The following is a 22,984-nucleotide window of genomic DNA, read 5'->3' as shown; positions in this document are numbered from 1 at the left end:
AGATCCAGTATGTGGCTGAGGCCAGACCGGTGACCCGTCTCATCCGAATGCACACAGGTGAAGTGACAGAGTCACAATACATACTTGTTGTGGTTCAGTCCCTAGGTCGTGTCCAGCTCTTTGTGACCTCATGGACTGTAGCCCACCAGGCTCCTCTGTCCATAGGATTCTCCAGGCAAGCATACTGGAGTGGGTTGCCATTTCCTTCTCCAGGGGATCTTCCCAACCCAGGGATCGAACCCAGGTCTCCGGCATTGCAGGCAGATTCTTTACCACTGAGCCACCTGGGAAACCCACCACACATACTGAGACTGTCTACTTCTCAGGTCTCAGCCGCCACATTCTTCGGTGTACACTGGGGGATATCTGACTGAACTACCTCACTCCTCTGTCTTCTGAGATGCTAAGCACCGCACTGCCCGTCTTAAGTCACTGAAAAGCCTTCAGAAAGGAATGGTTTTTTACGATCTCTCCACCGAGGCTGAATGACAGGTGGCCGATTAAATGATTATAAATGCGTCCATCACCGACACGCGACTCCCGGGGGCTTACCGAGAAGGCCTCCTGCTTCTGAGCAATGTTGGTGTTCCTGTCGCTCCAGTCATACAGCAGCTCCTCCTCCTCACAGTCGTTGATCCACATGATCTCGCGGGACGTGGCCTGGATGATGTTCTGCAGCTGCCGCAGGTGGTCCATCCTCTCGAAGGACGCTTTCTGCACAGGACGGTCAAAGCAGCGTTAGGACAATATGCAGATGAATGGTGCTCCCTGCAGACGCCACAGATAAACCCTGGCTGGTTCCTTTTACCAACAAAAATCCCAAGAAGCAGTCAAATGTTAACTTCTTGCATTCAGTGATCAGCTGGGAGATGGCAAGGACTCACCCAAACTTAGGAACAAGGGGACAATTTTAGATTCAATGAACTAGCTTGATCCAGATGGGTCTTGACTCATACATTGATGTTTGGCTTCACTAATTAGCTTTAGACCATAAAGAAAAAACAGATTCTTAAAAAGATAAATCAAGCTTTCTTTGCCCTCTCCAATGTCCCCAAAATTCAAAGTGTCATCACCTTGGAAAATAGCTGTGTCGCCACTACCCATGTTATTTAAATAGTATCATTGCCAAACAGGGAAACACTGGAAAAGTGAAGACAGGGTGACTCAAATAGGCAGAAGAATAGAAATATCTCTTTTTACGAGTCAAGGAATTGATTCAGTTTGTCATAAAATGGTAAGGATGGTCTGGAAAACCACTCTCTAAAGAAAACAAGTCTTATTTTTGCTTATATTTTGTAAAAAGGCTGCAGTTCACAAGTGGAAAAGCTTTATGTCTTTAACTGCAAGTATTTAACAAGGGCTATTGATGGGAGCCTTCAATTTGCAAACAGAATAGCACTGTCTTCAGAAAAAATTCTTTTAAAATTCCCTTATAAAGAAAACACAGCAGCAGAAATGAAATTAGCACCTGCAAGTCCCTCATATACTTCCAGAGTCCTTAAGGATAGTGCCAAGCAGGTGCTTTAATCCCCAGGTCCACATTTACAAGACCGAACTGCACTGAACACAGAGCTTTCAGAATAAGTCGTCTTACCAATAGGTTTTCATACTCCTCCTCCAACTGGTAGATTGCAGATTTCTCCCGCTAGAAGACGACCAACAGCGAGTTAATTATTTAATTCCCCTTAAGGGTTTACATAGAAAGAACAGCCCTTCTAAACCTCCTTCTGTCAAACACATACTAACTTCCGATTCCCCAGTAGCAAGAAGTAGCTGCTCTATGGAAACCTTTTACCCACCAGGACTTTTCCCAGTCGGCCTGGAGGCAAAGTTCACTGGCCTGGTGGTGGCACCTCTACAAAGTTAAGGGCTCATCACTATCACTTACAGACTCGCTGTTACACAAACTTTTAAAAGTTTGAAAATATCACTTAGGGCTCCTCAGAACTTAGAGAAAAGAGGGAGAGACCTGATCAGATACTCAAGTAGACAAAAGTAGGTTAAAAAAAAAAAAAAAAGAGTGGAAGAAGTAGGGACGAGCATCTCGGGCTAAGGAGAAAAGTGAATGATGTAAATGGTACAAATGAACTTTATCAACGAAGCAGAAACAGACTGGTTGCCAGTGGGGAGTGGGGTCGGGGGGTGGACTGGGGGTTTCAATTAGCAGACGTAAACTAGTATATATAGGATGGAAAACAACAAGTTCCTACTGTATAGCACAGGGAACTGTGTTCAATATCCTGTGATAAACCATTGTGGGAAAGAATATGAAAAATACTGTATACATGTATAATTGAATCATTTTGCTATACAGGAGAAGTTAACCACAACACTGTAAATCAACCTTACTTCAATATTCAAAAAATGCCTACAGGCCAAGAAGGAGAAAAAAAAAAAATTCCCAGTCTGTTGGGGAAGAAGTCACGGACTCATGTTTGAGCTCAAACTGCCTGGGATGTTGTAACTACAGCACCCTTCAGTACACTGTTGGAAGCCTCTACAAAGAAGTGCTCCAAGTACCAGGTCGGCTTTGATCTTGTCCAGCTGCCAGCGGTAGTCCCCGATGGCGTTGTGGATGCTCCTGTGGCTGCTGATGTGCTGCTCCACCGAGGCCAGGTCCACGCCCCAGGTCATCATGTCCATCTCCGCCTGCCACGGAGACAGAGGGCCTTTATTTCCAACTCCCTCCTCGACAGCACCCCTGGCGGCCAGGCGGCCGCGGTGCACATGAAGCTTCCACTCAGATACAAATGAAGCTGTAACTAATCAATATTTTTGAAACCAAAAAAAAAAAAAAAAAAGTTTGTAAAGGCTGTTGCTGCTGCTGCTAAGTCACTTCAGTCGTTTCTGACTCTGTGCGACCCCATAGACAGCAGCCCACCAGGTTCCCCCGTCCCTGGGATTCTCCAGGCAAGAACACTGGAGTGGGTTGCCATTTTCTAGGGAATCCCAAACAGCTCATGGGGGTTGCCCAATACAGTAAAAGCCGGGGATTCCCTCAACTTATCTGCCCCCATCTCAAGATGGGCTGAGCAAAGATGATTCTGTAATGAGATCCTTAAAACCTAGACTGTGCACGCTGAAGGAAAAAAAAAAATCTACCTGTGCATGTCCAAGTGACCTGTGTGTATACACAGCTGTGACTGCAGATCTATGTAGGACACAGTGTGATAAGATACTGACAGAGGTTCCTATATTCAGTTGTTTTTAAGTGTGCATCAAAAATAGTTCATTAAGCTCAATCAAGTACTACTTCCCAAGCTTAACAGTTGACCTAAGACAATTTTTCATTGTTTATTTCTTTAACTTGTTTTGAGTAATGCAGTTGTTGACTCTTTAAATCCAGAAGTTAGCACTGCCTTTTGGGTTGCAAAACTCTCCATGGCCCATTTCAAAGAGAAGTGACAATATATATCCAACACCTTCAGTTCAATGAATATTGGCAATATTAAGATTATGCATTTATGTTAGCTTTCTAAAAAGTAAACCTAACTTTCTAATTTGCATCTCCATTACTTCAAATTCAGAGTGCCAAAAAATAAGAATCAAACATATTATTTCACAAGCTGCATACTGGGGCAAGTCTATCATCTCGTCTTTCTTTGGCATGAGCTCATGTAAATTGCCAAATCTCTCGGACACGGTGAGGGCAAACATTCCAGAACGGTACTGCAGCGGGAACGACACCTGCTGTTCTAAGCCACATCCACGTTCTCATGTACTTGACGAGCCTTCAGAAAAGGCAGCCCACCAGACAACTGTAAGTTACCCAGGACTCTGACCTTGCCCTCCCATGGCTCCTTTCAACCTTAAAGCAAAGCAAGCGAGGGCACCGGGAAGTTAATGAAATGACCAACCCCGCCTTCATTACCAGCCAGGGGTGCAGTATCTGCCCTGCTCATCAGCAGAAACACAAATCAGGGAAACAAGACCCTGGCCCAGGAGTTGTGTGACTGTGTGCCGATTGTGCTGCTGGAGACACCTCTCCCTTATCAGCTGGCCCTGCGGTTTAGTCCCCCGGGAGTGACAGGAAGAATGCAGGCTTGGAGGAAGCAGGGATAAGAGGAAAGGGCTGGAGAACCTCAGAGCAAACCGGCAATAAGGGATAAAGCAGCTCACAGTTCCTTTGAAACCCTCATCAATATCATCTATTAGAAGACGCCCCCCGCTTCCTCTCCACAATGGAAAATTGAGTCCATGTGATAATGCTATTTTCAAATGCTCAAAATTTGAAAATGTGGAGGCTTGGGGCCTCCCTGGTTGTTCAGTGGTAAAGAATCTGTCAGCCCCTGGGTTAGGAATATTGCCCAGAGAAGGAAACGGCAACCTACTCCAGTATTCTTGCCTGGGAATTCCCATGGACAGAGGAGTCTGTCGGACTACAGTCCATGAGGTCACCAAGAGTCCGACACGAGTTATCAACTAAACAAAAATGTTGAGCCTTGGCATACTTTTAAACTACTGTTTTAGCTTGAATATTCTATACCAAACTTTTCTAGAGGATATCATGCTAAGTCACTACAAAATTTATTGTACTGTAGGGATAGCATAAACATTTTGTTAATAAAATGCTATGTTTACAGATTAAAAAAAAAAAAAAGTTGAGCCTTTGCTACAAAAGATTCTCACAAAACTACACCCAACACGAATTCAGAAAGTGATGAAGTATGAACTGTCATTTTATAGAACTGTGGTAGTGACTAAGAAGTGAGGGATGGTTCAAAGGTTGTTTCACCTAATGTCACTGATCCTCCCGACGTAGTCCAGGCGCCAGGAGCTCTGCCCAGCTTTCTCTGCTGGCTCTATCCCTCGAGGACGGACATACCACCCCTCCCTACACCTGTCTGAGCACGGTTTTATTACAGTTCAAACCCAGCTATCAACCCCACACTGCTCTGCATAAAAAAGTGGCACTTGGGTGTATATATATATATATATTTTTTCCTTATATAATATTCCCTTTCAGGGCTATGGGACATAACGTTGGAACCCTCATTTTCTGGCATGGAGTCGACATATAGCAAATGCTTCAGAAACGTGTGTTCAAAGATTTAAAGGGAGTTGGGAAACCTGCAAATAGGTTTGTATTTACATTGCTGGAATTACAGCTTTGCTCTTTTATAAGCCCCACCTTCTTGTGTTACAAAGTCTTTGTAAGACACGGGAGAAAAGGTTAACTGAACGAATGAGTGAATATTTAGTCCCATAAGCCCTCACACTTGCGAAAGAACACCCACAACAAAGATTGAGAAACTTTAGAACCACTGCCTAACTGGTCCAAGGACAAGTCATAAGACCACTATTTCTGACAACCTCGATCCCACCTCTGCACGACTGATCATTCTATCACGCCCACCTTCTCAAGAGAAGGATGGTTCGTCAGGATCGGTTCTCACTATAAAATTCCCATCTACATGATGATGGTACATTCCTCCTGCCACCTGTTCATACAGCACCTAATTACTACATAAAACAACAAAACAATCATTAGCAGTGAAAAATCCTTTGTCGAAACTCCAGTTCTCAGGGCTCAGCACATCGGGTGCCAGCATCTCACTTTGCTCCCACATCAGTGATGTCACGCTTGCACAAAACGCCTGACACTTCAAAAATACAAGATGAAACAACCCATGAGCCCAAACTGGAAGATCCAGTCTCCCTGCCTGTCCAGCTCCTCCAATTCCTTATCATTTTAAATGAACCTCCACAACCTTCTCCTTCTTTCTCTTAAGGACCTCTTGGTAACACCTGATGAGCTCAGGGATGAAGTGTTTTTAGCCATGAACTCCCATAATAGATGTTCCTGTAAGAACTAGATTTTCACAACCTACCAATTCAATCATACCTGTTAAATATTACTCGAGTGATAAAGTACAACTATAAAGCCATGAGGTTGGTTCCCTAAGCCACATGAGGAAGAAGAAGAAAAAAAAAATCCCCGGAAGTTTCATTTATTTCTAAATAAAAGCCTTCATTCCAAAATAAAAGCACATGAGGAAAAGGAGAAAACAGCAAGAGGCCTGGGTCATCGCCCCGGCCGCCCCGGTTCGCACGAGGGGCTGGGAGCTCTGAGCACCAACCTCCTCCCGTCGGAAGCTGCTTACCCTCTGCTGCCTCATCCACGCCAGACACTCGCTGGTGAGGCGCTTGGTGAATTCATCCCACCCGGAGCCACTCTGGCAGGTGTACCCTCCGCCGCCCTTGGAGCTGGCCCTGCGGACACGAGGGGCGCTGATGGCCTTGTAGAGGGCTCGCATTTGCTCCTGCAGCTGCAGCAGCCTAAAAGGAGAGGGGAACAATCAGGCCGCGGCGGGAAGACAGCCCCTGAAGACCCGTCCTGGGCAACCGTCCCCCTTTGGGTCAGTACAGGGACCACACGTGCTCTTTTTTTATGACCTCTCTTTTCTTTTATAGTTTTATTTATTTTGTCCGCGCTGGGTCTTCATTGCTGCAGAGGCTTTGCTCTCGTTGCAGAGAGTCAGGGCTACTCTTCATGACAACGTTGGGGCTTCTCACCGGCTCTAGGGCACCCAGGCGGGCTTCACTAGCTGCACCTCCCAGGCTCCAGAGCACAGGCTCGGTAGCATCAGCACAGGCTTAGTTGCTCTGAGACATGGGATCTTTCCAGTTCAAACCCTCATCTCCCGCACTGGCAGGTGGATTCTTTACCACTGAGTCACCAGGGAAGCCCACAAACGTTTTATTTATAGGCTTTTTTTTTTTTTTTACCTTAGTCACAGACAAAACCTTAAGTATTCTGCTGCTTCAAACCTGAAGCATCACAGCAAGGGTAACTGCGTTTGCCCAACCTGGTAGCATTTTGTACTTTCTCACAAGTTCCAGCCCGGGGATCTCCTAGGACCCCATGCTCTGAATACCATGATCACACAAAATCAGACTACACAACTCTGCATGAAACGTCATTTTCAACTCTATGAGTCTCATTTCTGTATACAGTAAACTTAGCTGGGCTCTCTTTTATTCATTCTTTTAAAAAATATTTATTCACTTGGCTGCGGCGGGTCTCAGCTGCAGCACGCAGGACCTTCGATCTTCATTGCAGCGTGAACTCTTAGTTGGGGTATGTGGGCTCTAGTTCACTGAGGGGTGCACCCCAGGCCCCCGGCAGTGGGAGCACCCAGTCTTAGCCACTGGGACACCAGAGAAGTCCTCAACTTAATCTCAGACTCAAAAGTCAATGACCGCACCAAAGGCTTTTGTTGCCCCCTAAGCGGAAGCACAGTGAACACCTCACAGCAAACTCGACTCTTCAAAAGGAGCACACCCTCCTGGGCAGGTCTGCTTAATTCACTGCTAGGCAGCTTCGTGATTCCACAAAAGATGAAGGTAGTGGGTTTAGGTGATTTGTATTAGAGACCCAAAAAAGGGGCGAAATTATCAAGCAAGGGAGCCTTTCCCAGAAAATGTCTGTGTTTCCCTCAAGGGAAGACCAGGCTCAGGGGACTGAGTGTAACTCCTACACCACGTCTGCACAACTCCTGCTGGTCTGCAGGCCTGCCTGCACCATGCTCACTCTGTGGACAATACCTTTTTTCTTTCTCTCTTTTTAAAAAATGTCTCTTTGGCTTCACCATGTCTTAGCTGGGACTCGATATCTTCGTTGTGGCATCCAGGATGTTTTAGTCACGTGTAGGATCTTTAGTTGCAGCACGTGGGATCTAGTTCCCTGACCAGGGATCGAACCCCGGGTCCCCTGCATTGGGAGTAGGGAAGTCTTAGCCACTGGACCACCAGGGAATTCCCTGCAATACCTTTTCTGATAAGCATCACAGGGCTGGCCCATCTGCCGCATCTCTCTGATCAAGCTATCGGTAATTTCCATCTGATCGTTGGCCTGGGCGAAACACTCGTCCAGCTCTCTGCTCCGGGCCAGCTGAATTCCATCTCCATACTTCAGTTCCTGCAAGAAAGAAGTCACGTGAAGGGAGCACACGATACGGGAAAGAAAAGCTTCATGTGTGCTAACTGGAAGCAAAAGTTTCTGCTATAAACTTAAATAAGTTCCCCCCCATTAACTGCAAAAAAATCTTTAAATGAAAATTATCTTATTAATTTGAAGAAACTGCCTGCAATGCAGGAAACCTGGGTTCAATCCTCTGGAGAAGGGAATGGCTACCCATTCTTCCTGCCTGGGGAATTCCATGGAGAGAGGAGCCTGACAGGCTACAGTCCATGGGGTGGGACTTTCACTGTCACAAACCAAAACTGTAGACTGTTTTTTAAATTTTGAGAGGCCTTTAAAAGCACATCCAAAGATTGCTAATCTCGCCCTTGCTTCAGTGTTAAATGCCTATCTTTCTTATTTACACAAGCCATTCATCTAACTGGAATTCTGCTGTGCGAAGAGCCCTGTACCGTCATGCCAGATAAGGTCTTTTTTTTTTTTTTTAACACACAAACTGAGTTTTTCCTGCATCTTGTAGGAAATAACTTTTCAGTTCTTAAAAAGAAAGCTATCTAGTTGGTTGCATTGATCTAATAACTGTCCTGGTTTTGATGATGAGTGATACTTAGTGAAATGCCACTTTTGGAGGGAGCTGAATGATGGGTACTCAGATAAAATCACGAATCTCTTGACTTCTACTCCTGTTTCAGTGAGATCCGATGCTATCTCAGTAACATCCAGGAGCATGAGGCCTTCCCCAATGTTACCACCTCCCCTCAATTTTTAATTGCTCATTTTCCCATACTTTGTAATGTTTCTCCTGTAGAACTGTTCTCACAAGATGGTAAATTTTCCTGAAAAAATGACATTAAATTGATGGTGTACATCACAATCTATGACAACCCAGTGACATAAACATGTCAGGGTGCATCTCTAGGAAGAGAAAGTGTTACCAAATTACATAAACAACCACAGGTGATCGCAATCCCAAAAGGGTGGCAGTCCACAGAGTAAGCATCTGGTGGGAAAAAAGTGTGAAAACTAGTTCCCATGGTTCAATCAACTCTGCAGGTAGGTGGGGAAGTCTGTTCTGAGACAAAGCATCGCTACATGCTAAGTATGTGAAGAAGGTGAGGGATGAGATTGCAGAGGTCTATGAGTCTACATCAGTAGGAGCAAGCCCAGGAACAGAAGCAGCTGCGGTCGGCACTAGGGGCATTAGGGGCATTAGGGGGTTGGGAAGCAAGCTTACGGGCTGCACAATGAGCTCCGCCCTCATCAGGCAGTCGGAGCAGTTCTGCAGGAGCTCCTGGATGGTGTTCTGGTTCTGGTGCCTGGACATCGTTCCCGTTTGACTGAAGGAAAAACAGAGAAGGCAGGTGGTAAATTTTTTTCAATTTTGAAAAACTGTAAACTTTCAGAAAAGATGCAAAAACACTCCACCCAGGTCTCCCTCCCATTGCTCACATTGGCTGGGCCTCTATGTCCCCCTCCCCCTTTGCTCACATTGGCTGGGTCTCTGTGTCCCCCTCCCCTTTGCTCACATTGGCTGGGTCTCTGTGTCTCCCTCCCCCTTTTCTGTGTGTGCTTCACAGGAGATGTGGGTTTGATCCCTGGATCAGGAAGACCCCCTGGCAGTCCACTCCAGTGTTCTTGCCTGGGGAATTCCACACACAGAGGAGCCTGGTGGGCTATAGTCCATGGGGTGGCAAAGAGTTGGACACGACTGAGCAACTAAGCACAGCACAGGGTCTAATCTGGATGAGTCGTGGAAATGCATTTCTAGCATCTTCTCTGTCACTCATCCGACGTCAATGCCATCAAAAGTCCCTCTGCAAAAGGGGGCTTCAGCCCAGAGCTGCAGGGCTTCCCTGACCAGTCTGTGAGGACACTTGTAGGAGACGAAAGAAAAGCTTATTCTGCAAAACTATTTTCTGCAATTACAGAAAAAGACGATAACAGTCAAGAAAAAACAGAGTGAAGAAAGTGATGGCAAATTAAAGTATCTTTAATGCAAAAACAAGGCACTTTTTTCCTTTCAAGATGACCGTAGAATATTATCCTGTATGACTGCTCAGCCACAGGTGTATTGCAAATGCAGCACTTTACTGGAAGAGAAGTAGCAGAAACCTTAAAACAAGGGTGGTGTTTAAGGAGAATGTTGTAGATATTCTACACTTAAAAAAAATATTTTGTTTATTATTCATTTGTTTGGCTGTGTAAGGTCTTAATTGCACACGTCAATTCCTAGTTGCGGCATTCCCAGGCAGGCATCGAACCTCCGCCCCCTGGGAGTGCAGTCTTAGCCACTGGACCACAAAGGAAGCCCTAGATAGTCTACATTTTAAAGAAAGAAAGAAATTCAGTCTGTTCCAGATACAAATAAAGAGTCATCTATAATAAAACAAATCTTATTTTTTTTTAATTTGCCAAGGTGCCTTATGCCTCAGCACAGCCCACTACAGCTTAGCTTAAGAGACATGTAAAGCCCATTAAATTATTACTGTTCAGGAAAGACTTTAAGAGTGTCCTACAAGAAACCTGAGCTCCTCCCAGCGTTCAGAGCCACCAGTCAGCCCAGCCCAAGCTTTCAGATAAAACCGACGCCGGCTCAATCCTGGACTTTCTTTTATGTGTGTGTGTGTGTGTCGGGAAGGGTGTCCGTGCATTTTCAAGGAAGAATTTCACTGTTAAAAAAAAGTTTGAAAAGCACAGGCTGTACTAGGCAGAGAGGGGGTAAGGTTACAAGAATGTGGGATGATCCCCTCCGCTCATCTCACATCCCAGAGGCACTTTCTCTCACTGCCACCCGTTGGCAGTCCGTCCCTGCCAGTCGGGCTCCCGACATGCCAGCACCGGCTGAGAGTGCGTGGGTGAAAAACCAGCTCCCCTGGGAACCGCTGCCAGGTGGGGCTGGGGCTGCTCCAGGCAGGCCGGGCACCGCCCACCCAACAAAACCAGGGTGCCCCACCCTCCCCGCATGAATGCTGCCCTTCTCCGACTCCCACGCAGAATCAGGCAGGAGGCCTGGCACACCTCTGGGATTGCTGAGATATAAACAGGACTCTATCCCTTGTCAAAACCTGTGCAAAATTCCAATTGACTTAGAACACTTTCCAAAAGGCACCTATTGTAATAGGGAGGAAAGACCTTCAGGAGACAGAGACTTTAAGCAGCACAGAGTCATTGAGAAGTGAGGATGGGTAGGCAATTAGGGAGTCCTGTGAATTACATTTGTTTTCCTAGCTGAAGAGGCATGAGAGGACCTTTCTTCTGAAACATTGGGTCATTCTGATACATGACTGGGTTCAGAGGGTGATTCCCACAAAGAATGCCAGTCCCTCCCACGCAGAGAGGGCGCTCTCAGAGCAGTGCACAGTCTGAGTTTCTTAAATGACTTAATAATGTGTGTGACTATAAAAACTAGCACAGGGAGTTCCTAGACAGGTGCAGATGGGAACTCTGGGTGAGGGAAGGGCTTGGCCAAAATGTTCACTGGGGTTTTTCCATATCATAAAAAATTAAAATATTAAACATTAAAAAAGTAAAAAAGCAGCAGAGAGGCCAAACTTGCGAATAAAATCTCTAAGTGTATATACGCAAATCTTTTTGGGCCCACATGCCTCGGGCATGGGTCGAGACCATGCCCCTTGCAGTGGAGGCACAGAGTCCTAACCACCGGACCACCAGGCAAGTCCCTACACAGGTCTTTTTAAAGTGACTTTATGCCACTAGATTCCTTTGACAACAAAATTAACTCATCAGCTCTCTTTACCCAACTACTAGAGCAGTTAGTTACACGACACTTAGAAATGAACTGTATCCAGGAAAAAGAGGAAAAGCAATTAAATGTTGGCTTAAAATATTATGAATTTGCACTTAAAAAAAAGTAACTGCACAGTCTGTTAATAATACTAAAAAGAATTCTTCATGTTTTACTAAAAAACATGCTTATGTTCACTATACACACCCTTGACAGCCACTAAAACCTTCTGTGTGTGCCTTGGCATGTTAGGAAATAGATTAACAACTGTCATGCACAAAAACCTAATCTCTTTAAAAGTATAAAAAAGAAATATGAAAAGCTAAACTGTAAGCACAGTGTAATGAAGAACCCTTGGTACTGTGATTGGTCTTAGGAAAGGATGATCTGATGAAGCAAATTTTCTCTTAGACACAACCTTTCAAGACTGGTCCTTAAAGCAAGACTTACAGCTCTCATCTGTCGTCTGTAAAATCTCACTTCAGTCTGAACATCCTTGGGAAACACCATCAAAATGAGACCGGAGGAAGGGAGACCCAGGCCCCCTGAGGTTTACTGATGAGGATAGAGAATCCACCTTCATATTTCAGCGGTCCTGTTTTCGCCCAGTGACAGACTCACACAGAACTGGCTTAAAAATCAAGGAGGCTGTGTCTGCTCAGAGGATTCTGACTCATCAGACACCCAGATGCTTCGCAAGGTTGAACCTTACAGCACAGGAGCCAGGAGAGCTTGCTTCAGGGAACACTGGTGGGTTTGTGTCATTCAAAATTTTTAAAGTCAAAAACATTTTTTCACATAAGTTTAAATCTTTTTTAGTTAGTATCTGAAATTTTTTAGATCTCAGTTAACTCATCTGTTAGGCTAGAGTCTATCTAAAATTTCCTTGGCTCATTTGTTCTGTAACTTTATTTTATGAACCCAACAAATGCACTACTCCTATTGAAAATAATTCAAAAGTCTACATTCTGTTTAAAGATAATAAAGTTTCCTCTTCATACAGTGCATTTTGGGAAAATGCAAAATTCCATCAGACAGGAAGAAATCACTTTTAAATAAATACTTATTTAACAAGCACAGAAGGACTTTACAAATCCTTAGCCTCAAAGAAATTTCCAGAACCGGTACGAACTGGTGTTAGGGGTGTAGAGATTTTAAACCATGTTAGGAATGGAACTAAAGACGTCAAAAGTTCAATTTTTAAGTTTTATTTCAGTGACATAGAGGATGAAGGATGTCAATGCAAAAAAAAAAAGGAAAAAAGAAAACTCATTTGGGTCAAATCAATAAAAAATAATTTTGATCAAAATTAATAGCTTGCCTTGAAAAAATAACGCATGTCCTTAAAAGTCTTTAACATCTCTGAAATCCTGTTTTATCTTCAAACTCACAAAGACAAATGATTCATACAACAAAGGACCTGCCTACACTTTTTCTGAAAATCCTTCCTAAAACTTGTTTAAACAAGTAAGGGTTGCAGCAGGTTTACATAAAGCTCCCTTCATCAGAGGCTAAATGGAAAACACGGTCAGGATTTTCATCCAAGTGGGCCACATGAAAGCATGACCGGTATTATAGAGCTTTCTGTTTTACTACCTACAAACAACAGTCATTTCTTAAAAAAAAAAAAAAAATTCCAAAATTAACTGTGAAGTCATGAGTTTAGCACTTTTCCCAAGATTATAGAAAAAAACATGAGAAAAATATTTCGAAAAGGGGCGTTCAACATTACAAGATTCAGACTTTTTTTTTTAATACTTTGCTTTATAAAAATCTTTTACAGTCGTTCTTGCTGTTCATTAGATACTTGACCCCCTGACTCCGTATTTCTGTGTACGTATTTTCTCTCCCACCCGGTTCCTTCGTTTCTTCCTCCTTCCTTTGCTCGTCTCTCCCCTATCTCTCTCTTTTTATTCATTCCACCAACACAGGACCCTGGATGTGTGCCAGAAATGATGTCTTATGTGTATTCAGATTCATGGAATAATGACCTTGGAAAAACTCAATAAATATTTGATGGAAATTATGGTGATTACGTAATGCTCTTGAAACTTACTTTCATTAACATGGACTTAGAGTCTATTTGCTTAGCTCCTTACAAGGTTCAAAACATGTTCCATACATTATCTTGTTTGAGTTTCTTTAAAAGAGCTTAAGTAAAGCATCCATGGAGTTTGTTTTTTTAAAAATCGCTTACTTCATCTAAGGAAAATACCCTACCTTTAAGACTCCCTAAACACATGTCAGTGGAAACATCATGTATCACAAGTTACACACCCAGGGCTGCGGCCTCCATGCATAGAGCTTCCCGGCACACCTCTGCCCCCATTCAGCACGAGTTGTTTACACACCTGTCTGGCCTGCTCCTGGAGAGCAAAGTCCCACATCTCAGCCACTTTCAACTCCTTCACACACCTGACAACACAGAGCTGTGCACACAGAAGATCTCTAACACATGTTTGTTTGGTTTAGGAAAGGGGAAGAAAAACAAAGGCGAATCAGAGGCTGGTATTTCCAAAGATCCATCAGGTAGCGCATTTACCTCACCCGAATAGTGGGCAAAAAAATGTTTTGTTTTGTTTTTTTTCTATCAGTTTTAGAAAGAAGCCTTCCTCTGATCCTTCATTTTGTCTTCACCCAGAATCTCCGGAATCAGTATGCTAATCAAGGTCCACTTCCTCTCCAAGCTTACTATTTTCACAGTTTGTTGGTGAAAGGTAGGGGCGGGGCGGGCAACCCGATTACAGATCATTAACTTCAGAAAAGAGTTTGGGGGCCACCCCCTGCTCGGCCACTTCCGGCAGGACAGCCTGTGACTTGCAGCAAGTTAGTTAGACTGGAGGGGCCTGGGGTTTCTGCACGAACACAGCCACCTCCCAGGGCTGGCCTGATGCTTCGAGGAGGAGCCCCCAAGGGTGCGAGCCCCGAAGAAACTAAATCCTCCTGCCGGGTGGCTCTTACAGGGGAGCAGTGGCTGCTGTTGTGAAATGATTCTTAGATTTCCCTTTGATTTTTCACTTTGTGGTTTTTGCCCCAATTTATAATCTTGAACTTTGCCTAATTTTAAGGATATCTTGCAGCAAATTGAGGGTAGAGGGAGAAGCAAAAAAAAAAAAAAATGATGACTGAGTACAAAGTGTGAGGCATTTCAGACTTTGTCAAGTAATTTTTAATTCCTAAAATTATCTATAAGATCTAAAATAAAATTTCAGACACCTCGAAGAGAGTGATACATTTTAATTGCATGAAAGACATTTTTTGAAAGGATCAGAAAAATACGCTTTCTTTTCCTGTATCAAGTGGGGATGAATATTTGACCCTTAAAAATTCAAAGCCAAAGTAGGGATTTCTATTTTGAATTCTGTCCCTATGTGAAAACTTACATTCCTTCTGATGTCTATTAAAAAAAAGAAAAAAGTCATGTAGAAGTTATCTAGTTATCCACCAAGAAGTGAAAAAATTGAAGTTGTTAGTCTCTCAGCTATGTCTGACTCTTTACCACCCCATGGGCTGTAGTCCATCTGGCTCTTCTGTCCATGGGATCTCGTGGCAAGAATACTGGAGTGGGTTGCCATGCCCTTCTCCTGGGGATCTTCCCCATCCAGGGATCCAACCCGGGCCTCCTCCATTGCAGGCATATTTTTTTTTACCATCTGAGCCACTACCCAAGAAGCCAACTCAAATTAAAATTTTTTCTTTTCCCAGGTGCCAGATGAAGCAAGGGAAAAATGTCTGCATATCAAGACTCTGAATTCCAAGCAAAAACTTAGACCTATGGGCTACAGCCTCCTACTCCTGGGTCATCATCTGCATGAAATCTAGATTTCGCATTCCTAGGGTCTCTGAAGGTCTTGGATCCTCCCCAGCCCAGGGTGTTGGTACTAAGGTGCCCGTGATGATGGGGCCATGCTGGCATTTTACGAGATGCTGTCTCTCAGAGTCTTGGGGTCTGTAGGGCGGTGGTTTCTACATCAGAACCACACCTGCCCATTTTCCCAGGATTGCAAGAGGGAGACAGAGAAAAGCAAAGGGTGGGGAGCAGGGCCCCAGGCACCAAGGCCTCCGGACTCAGCCGCTCCTTCCAGAACCTCTGAGAAGTCCGGAAAGACTGGTTGGCTGAGAGTGAGACTCCCCAAGACACACCCAAGCTCTCCTGGGATCCACCCCAAGAAGTCAGCATGGAGGCATCAGCACTTTTTGTCTTTCCCAAGACATTTCAGCCACCTGAACAACAATGAAATTATGCCCATATTTAGAGAAAAAATTAACTCCTTTTGGAAGCTGTTCTGTAGATCTGCCCAGCAATTAGTGGGCTTAACTGCATTCCTCAGCAGATGGAAACTCTACAGGAGTGTGAATGAAAGAACACAATGGTTATAAAACACATCCTAGGAATGCAACAACTTAAAAAGAAGGGAAAACTCATTGGATAAAGAGTTTACAAGGAGAAGAGATGTTAAGGTTTCATCTTTTCTTGAGCCATGGTGGTATACTGGACGCAAAGGCAGCTTAACTTCTAGCTAGCTGTGTGACCTAGGCCAAGTCATCTAACTACATTAACCTCAGTTTTCCATCTGTGAAATGGGAAGTTTGTCCTGAGGCTTGAGACAACAATATACCAGGCACATTGTGGGTGTTTGCCCTGTGGTGATATAACTATTATTAACCACGGATCTGATATTTGTATCAAATATATTACTTAAACGTAATCACTATGTAAGTGGTATCATCTGCCTTATATTAAGCAACACTGAATCTTACTTTGCCATCATTTCCCATTAAAACGTTTAGAATGACCATTCTGTGAGTCACCCACCCCTGAGCCTGTTTTCTCCGATTCTCCCCTGCCTCTCTGATCCAATTCTGAGCCGAAGCTGCCACTCCATCACATCTACCTCCTGTCCCACTGCCACCAAACTTGACCGACTTTCATCACCTCCCTCCTTCACGGGTACAAGCCCTGAAAACAGTCCTAGAGCTCTCTGTGACGGTCTCGTCTCCCTGCTCCTTCAACGAAGACCCGGACTGGCTTGGATGAAACCTGCAGTGGGTCCCCTGTGCCTACCCAAATCCCCCCACCGCGGAGCTGAGGCCTCCCAGGCGCTGCCCCCGCCCGCCCTGCCGCTCTGCTTCTTCACCATCTCCCCCCCTGCAGCAAAGGCCCCACAGGGAGACCGCCACTCTCTAGCCCTCGAACTTGGTCCAGTTTGCCACCTCCCACGTTTTTCCTCCTGTTCTTCCCTCCTGCTGGAGCACTCTCGGCCCACCTGTCTTTACCAGCTGAAATTCCCCAAAGTCCAGTCCAACCGCTGCCTTAATAATAAAGTCTTCCAAGTGCCGCCACTATGGATGTTATCGTGTCCCTTATGAAGCCTGAGTCACGGGCGCCCCTCCTGTGTAACAGAGTACTTGTGTCCTTATCTTCCCTTAAAGAGCATCCGCTCCCTTCCAGAAGCCTTTGTATTTCCACCTTTGAATCTCCCCAACATCTAATACACAGCAGATGCCCAGGACGTAGCGCACACTCGATGTACCTTCATCCTGGGAGGACAGGGCTGTCCAGTCTCATACACTTCCGTGCATGGTACATGAGGGCAGAGGGCAGACGGACGAGCCCTGCGTGGACCCTGGGATTCGGGGCAAGTCCTAATCTCTTTGTCTCTCAAGTGGGAAAGTGAGGTTTATGTCCTCACCAGCATCCCCTTCCCACTCTAAAATTAAATGCAAATATGCCTGTTTAATTTCATGCTAAGAAACAGGCTTCTTTTAAAAGGTAGTTTAAAATAGATATCAAATAGTGAGGCTTCCCTGGTAGCTCAGATGGTAAAGAATCCGCCTGCAATCCCTGGAGAATTCCATGGACAGAGGAGTCTGGCAGGCTACAGTCCATGGGGTCACAAAGAGTCAGAACTGAGCCACTAAGCACAGCACAGGGACCACACATATTCTGGTTTGGAAACTGTGAGTTCTGGAGAAAAGCATTACCATTTTATGCACAGACTTCTGTGGCTTAGTGACAGTGAAGAGAAAGTCCCTCTTGTGTCCGGCTCTTTGCGGCCCCATGGACTATACAGTCCATGGAACTCTCCAGGCCAAAATACTGCAGTGGGTAGCCTTTCCCGTCTCCAGGGGATCTTCCCAACCCAGGGATCGAACCCAGGTCTCCTGCACTGCAGGCATTCAGTTTACCAGCTGGGCCACAAGGGAAGCCCTTAGTGACTGTATTTGGCTGGTAATCCTCCTACAAATTCCATACTTTGATCAGCGGAAGATCTAATTGGAGGACTTGGTCACTTGGCCACCAAATTTCACTACAGATTTGTGATTTCTACAGGAAAAAGACTAGAGTAATTCCGCCTTCATTGAAAACGGTAACATCCTACACAGGAAAAATCCAAAGTTTAAATTTTTGAAAATAAACCTCTTTAATTATTAAGCCTGTAATATGTACTAAACTTGAAAATATTAAGCTAGAGCAGCAGAAGGTAAATAAAGTCATTGCAGATTCCATGCAGTCTGAAACAAAGCCGAAAAAGACAACGAGGGAAGGAGGGATTGTCAGAGTGAGAACGGTCTGGTCCTAAACAGTGACAACTGTTCTAAGAAAAGGACCCACCAAGGCAAGAGATTGTAAAGCCACTTCTGAAGGAAAAATAAGATCTGGGCTCTGTTCACACTCAAATCTGTGTATTTAGGGAAGGGCTACATGCAAACATTGATCACACACACACACAAAAATCACCAATCCAATTCAGTCAATCAAGTGGGAGTTTTAGAAACAAAGGAGTTTAGATGCAACCAGTCGCTCTCATGCTGTTTTTTTTTAGGGGCTTCTTTTTGTTTTTCTTTTGTTTTTTACTTTAAAAACAAAGCACCTCAATTTAGAAAAACTTCTGGCCAGAAAAGTGCTTTCTGAATCCTTCCTCAACATTCATTTGGCAGAGGGCAGGAGGGTGAGAGATGGCATCTTGCTTCTGCAAAGTCCCTGTCAGGGACTAACAAACTCCCTCGGCACAAGACCGGAAAAAAAAAAAAAAAAAAAAAAACCTGTACAAGTGCGGCGTGTGCGGGGACCCTCAGTCGCTGTTTTAGTAAAATGCAGACCTTGGCTTCTGCTGGCTTTTGTGTGTGTGCTAATAATGCTCAGCCTCTAAGGGGCACCCGCCAGGCAGGGGCAGGCCAGGGGAAACTCCAGTCCCTGGATCCACAGAGACCCCCAGGCCACATGCCCGGTGAGGCCTCCGCCCCAGCCCCTCACCACCCTTCAGCCCGGCAGCTCCACACCAAAGAGGAGAAAAACAACCTCCCTCGAAATTAGGTCATTTTTCACTTGAGTCAGCTTTCCCTTCCCGCAGAGATGTAAAACTTAACAGATTTACAAACAGCCTTCAAGTTGGAAAAACCAAACACAAAAAAATGAGGCTCTACCATGGGAAAACATTGAACCTCGCCCAAATTTAAGGTTTAAGAATTTAAGAATTCTTAAAAACCAAGTGTCTTTTTATGCGGTTCATTAAGCAAGATATTAATTACAAATTTACTTCCAGGAGAAGCCAAGAGGGTGAAATATTCCATTAATAATAATGTGTATTGTCAATTTAAAACAAGATAACAGGCGCATTTAAAAAAAGAAAAACAATTTGGTTCATAAAATGCGGGAAATAAGTGGCCTTGCTAATTCTGACTTGGGTTTAAATGGCTTTAAATGTACTGACGGATTTAAAAGCATGTGCTTTCCAAATACTGGACAACTTGGAGGGGGAAGTAAAGTTTCAGATTTAAATGGTTGGCCAAGTTTTCAAACTAACTTAAAAACCAAAGTGAAAATGAGCAAAAGTTTTTTCCCAGCCTCCCTAGTGGCCTGGCACATTCTTCTGGAAACCCCCAGGCGGGTTTTGTTCATTAAAGAGCGCCATCCAATTTTTTAAAGAAAATTAGTATGAAAAGGAAGAGCGCCAAGATTGAGATGGTTCATTGGTCACTCAGAAAGGGAAAATAAAATTTCAAGGTGCTCCAGGAAGATAAAGAAATGAATAAATCGAACCAGAAAGCACGTTGCAACTCGAGTCCGTCCCCGCCTCCAAAACTGCTGGCAAAACAAAACCCCCGGGAGTGGATTCAATTTGCTCCTCCCCAGCCTAAGGCCACAAGGCAAGGTCGGCAAAGTTTCCGGAACCCAGGCCTCTGTCCCCCAAAGCCCTACAAGGCAAGGACTTACAGCCGGGCGGAAAGGGGGGTGAGGGCCGAGAAATTCTCACGATTCAGGTGGGCGACCCCAGCTCCAGGGACTGGGTAGACCTAGGTTCGTTATCTTTCTCCGCCCCGCGAGTGACCCCCCTCGCTGGATTTCCCCGCTGATTCAGAGGCAGACCTGGCCCTCCTCCCACCGCCCTCCCCGGGGCACCTGGAGCAGGGCGCCCCCGGCGTGGCGGGCCGGCGGGGGTGGAACCCGGCGGCGCTCCTCCGCGAGCCCCGGCTCAGAGCGCAGGAGTCTGCGCCCGCCCTCCGCCACCCGGGCACCGAGGTCGTTTCTCGGGTGCATTTGAAAAACCAGGAGACAAAGGGCGCAGGCGCGGGGCCACAGGTGTGCTCCCCGGCCGGAGCTGCGGCGCGGCCGATCCAGGCTGGGGAGCCGGGGGGCGCGGGAACAGGCCAACGCCCGCGCCAGGCAACTCAGTCTAGGTAGCAGGAGAAGCCGACGAAGCGGAGCCTTCTCGACCCGGGACCGCAGAGGCCGGGACGCGCAGCCTCTACACAAAAGCCTCCCCCGGTGGCCGAGCTGCCCAGGCGCCGCTGCGGACGGGGTCTCGGGGTGACCACGAGTTGGCGATGAGCATAGCGCCCGCCGAGTCCACCCCGGCCAGCCCGCAGGCCGCAGCCCCCGCTTCTGTACTGATTTACTTTTGGTTAGTTAGAGAAGTTGGCTTTGGTGGTCGCAGCCCCGGCCGCCTCACCTCCCATCTGCGGCTCTAGACTAAGGCGACGCCGCGCAAGGGGTAGTTCCGGGGTCAGCCGGGACCCCGGCGCCCCGCCGGCACCTTCACTGGCCGGCCGCGGGCGCGTAGGAGCGGCTCCCTCCCCCGGGCGCACGCGCCCACCCCGGTCGGCGCGGCGCGCACCGGACACGCCGATCCGGCCCCAGCGCGCGCGGGGAATGCGCGCAGGACCTCAGACTGACCGACCGTCCCATTTCGGGACCTGAGTTTCCCCGTCGGTCAGGGATCCTTCCGGTCCCAGGGTGCCAGAGGAGGGTGGCGGCCCCGGCCCGCGCCCCGCGCGCCCTGGCCGGCCCGGTACCCACCAGTAGCCGTCCGAGTTCTGGTCGGTGACCGTGCAGCGCCGCGAGTAGTACATCCTGCTGGTGCCCCCGCCGCCGCCGCCGCCGCCCCCGCCGACCCCGCCGCAGGTCATCTCATAGCGCAGGTCGGGGCCGGACTCGGCGCGGGTCATGCGGCCCAGCGTGTTGATGCGCGGGTGCGAGCCTCCGTTGCAGCTCATGTCGGCGGGTACTTGGAGCGCCGCTCAGCTCCGGGGCGGACGCGAGGGCCGGCCGGCTCGGAGAGGGCGAGGGGCTCCCGAGAGAGGCCCCACGCCGGGGCTGAGCTGGGGACGCAGAAGGATCGCGAGGTCGCGCCTCTCCGCTGGGGCCGGACGGGCCGCTGCGAGCGCGGCAAGCGGGCGGGGGTAGGGCGCCGGGGACGGGCCGGGAGCGGGAGCTGCGGCTCGCAGCGCGGCGAGGGCGCAGAGGAGCCGGGCCGCGGGCGGGTGGTGGTGTTGGTCGGCGGGGGCGCGAGTCTCCTCCCCGCTGGCGCCGGGCGCCGAAGCCACACCTGGCCGGTTTCTTCCCAGGGCGGGGTGCGGCCGCCGCGCCTCCCCGCTCCCCCGCGGGTGTCACCGACGCGCCCCGGCCGCCCCTCCCCACCTGCGCAGCCGGCCGGCGGCTCCGCCCTGCGCGCGGGGCCTGAGTAACTCGACGGGGCGGGGGCCCGGGACCCGAGCGCCTGGGGCGCGCGGCGGGCCGAGGGCAGGGCGTGCACGCCGCCCCGAGCTGGAGTGGCGGGGAGGGAGACGGCTCCCCCCCACCGCCACCTTTTTTGAGGATTTTACGGTCCCCGGGGCGGAAATAAGCTGAAAAATAGAAGTCATTCGATTGCACAGTTACTTATTAAACATTTACTTTTGATTATCCCTGGAAACGGTGCCGGCCAAGCCTCCTCTAGAAACTATTGAGGAGAGAACGCGTAGATGATGAGGTTTTGTTTGGAGGCTTTTTAAAATTTTTCTTTTAGTCTGGTAGTTCAGAATACTGAAGAAGTCCGTTTTCCGACGCGTGAAACGAGTCCTTAGCCGGGGAAGTCTTCACCGTAAATAACTAATTTCTTTGGCATGAAGATAAAGAAAACACTACGGTTTCCACAGGGCATCGTGAAACTATATATTGCAGTTTCTTTCATTTTGCCTGATGATGATCAGTCATTTTAAAGGAGAAATTGCAAAGACTGCCACCCTGAGACCGTTTCCAAATTTTATTAAAAAAACTCGGCGACCACTCCTGTCTTACGCCCCCTGGGCACCAGCTCCCTGGACCCATCCTTTTAGAAACAGCTTTTCCCACAAGTCAGGGAGCTTCAGCCTCCCTGAGAGCAGCAAAGAACCCTGGACAGAGATTGGCCACTGGCTACAGATGAATAACGCAGAACATTCCAGCAACTTGATCGAGGGCCCCTCCCAGTTAGCCTGAGTTTGACCCACACGCGGTCTCTGTCACACCGTCCATAAAAAGCTGTTTTTATACTTCGGAAAAAGTGTTCAATTACTCTGTAATAAACACCATTTAAAGATCTTTATAATAAATACTTATCTCTCTAAACAATGACAGTTAATTCATTTTCTTATACAGTATATTTCTCCAATGTTTATCAACTGAGAAGAACAAAAATCAAACTATATTTGTATGTATATGTGTAAACTGGAACAAAAATCAAACTGTGTTTGTATGTATGTGTATAAACTGAAACTATATTTGTATGTATATGTATAAACTGAAAAGAACAAAATCAAAACTATCTTTGTATGTATATTTGCGTGTTGTAAAGAGAATGGAAGTTCTCTAAAGATCCCATTTTATAGAACTCCAAATTTCCCCTCAATTTTCAGGCACAAATCTTTGGCAGCATATCCCTTTCCACCACCATGAACTGCAGAGTTCACCAGCCTAAGTCCAAGCAGTTAAAGATATCATGAGATAAAAGTCTACCACTGGTAGCACTCTCAGTAATTCCCAACATTTTTTCAATTTCCTCTTCTAATAAAGG

At 46.8% G+C, this 22,984-nt stretch overlaps 1 protein-coding gene across 2 annotated transcripts in view; it reads right to left on the bottom strand.

Annotated features, from left to right (window-relative positions):
- LOC120869991 (desmoplakin) overlaps window positions 1–21,509 on the bottom strand; it is a 43,723-nt gene extending 22,214 nt beyond the window's left edge. For both annotated transcript variants that reach the window (XM_040249405.1, XM_040249406.1), the window contains exons 1-7: window positions 20,971–21,509; window positions 9,159–9,261; window positions 7,773–7,921; window positions 6,105–6,279; window positions 2,521–2,649; window positions 1,595–1,645; window positions 553–714 (exon numbers count right to left, since the gene is read on the bottom strand). In XM_040249405.1, the coding sequence (XP_040105339.1) occupies window positions 553–714; window positions 1,595–1,645; window positions 2,521–2,649; window positions 6,105–6,279; window positions 7,773–7,921; window positions 9,159–9,261; window positions 20,971–21,167 (966 nt within the window). In that variant the 5' untranslated portion in view covers window positions 21,168–21,509. The remainder of the gene's footprint in view (window positions 1–552; window positions 715–1,594; window positions 1,646–2,520; window positions 2,650–6,104; window positions 6,280–7,772; window positions 7,922–9,158; window positions 9,262–20,970) is intronic.
- Between the last annotated feature and the right edge of the window lie 1,475 nt (window positions 21,510–22,984).

The sequence above is a fragment of the Oryx dammah genome, unplaced genomic scaffold (assembly GCF_014754425.2).
Source record: "Oryx dammah isolate SB20612 unplaced genomic scaffold, SCBI_Odam_1.1 HiC_scaffold_11, whole genome shotgun sequence".
NCBI lineage: Eukaryota > Metazoa > Chordata > Mammalia > Artiodactyla > Bovidae > Oryx > Oryx dammah.
Note: the sequence above shows the minus strand (reverse complement) of the source record. Positions and strands in the feature narration are given on the sequence as shown.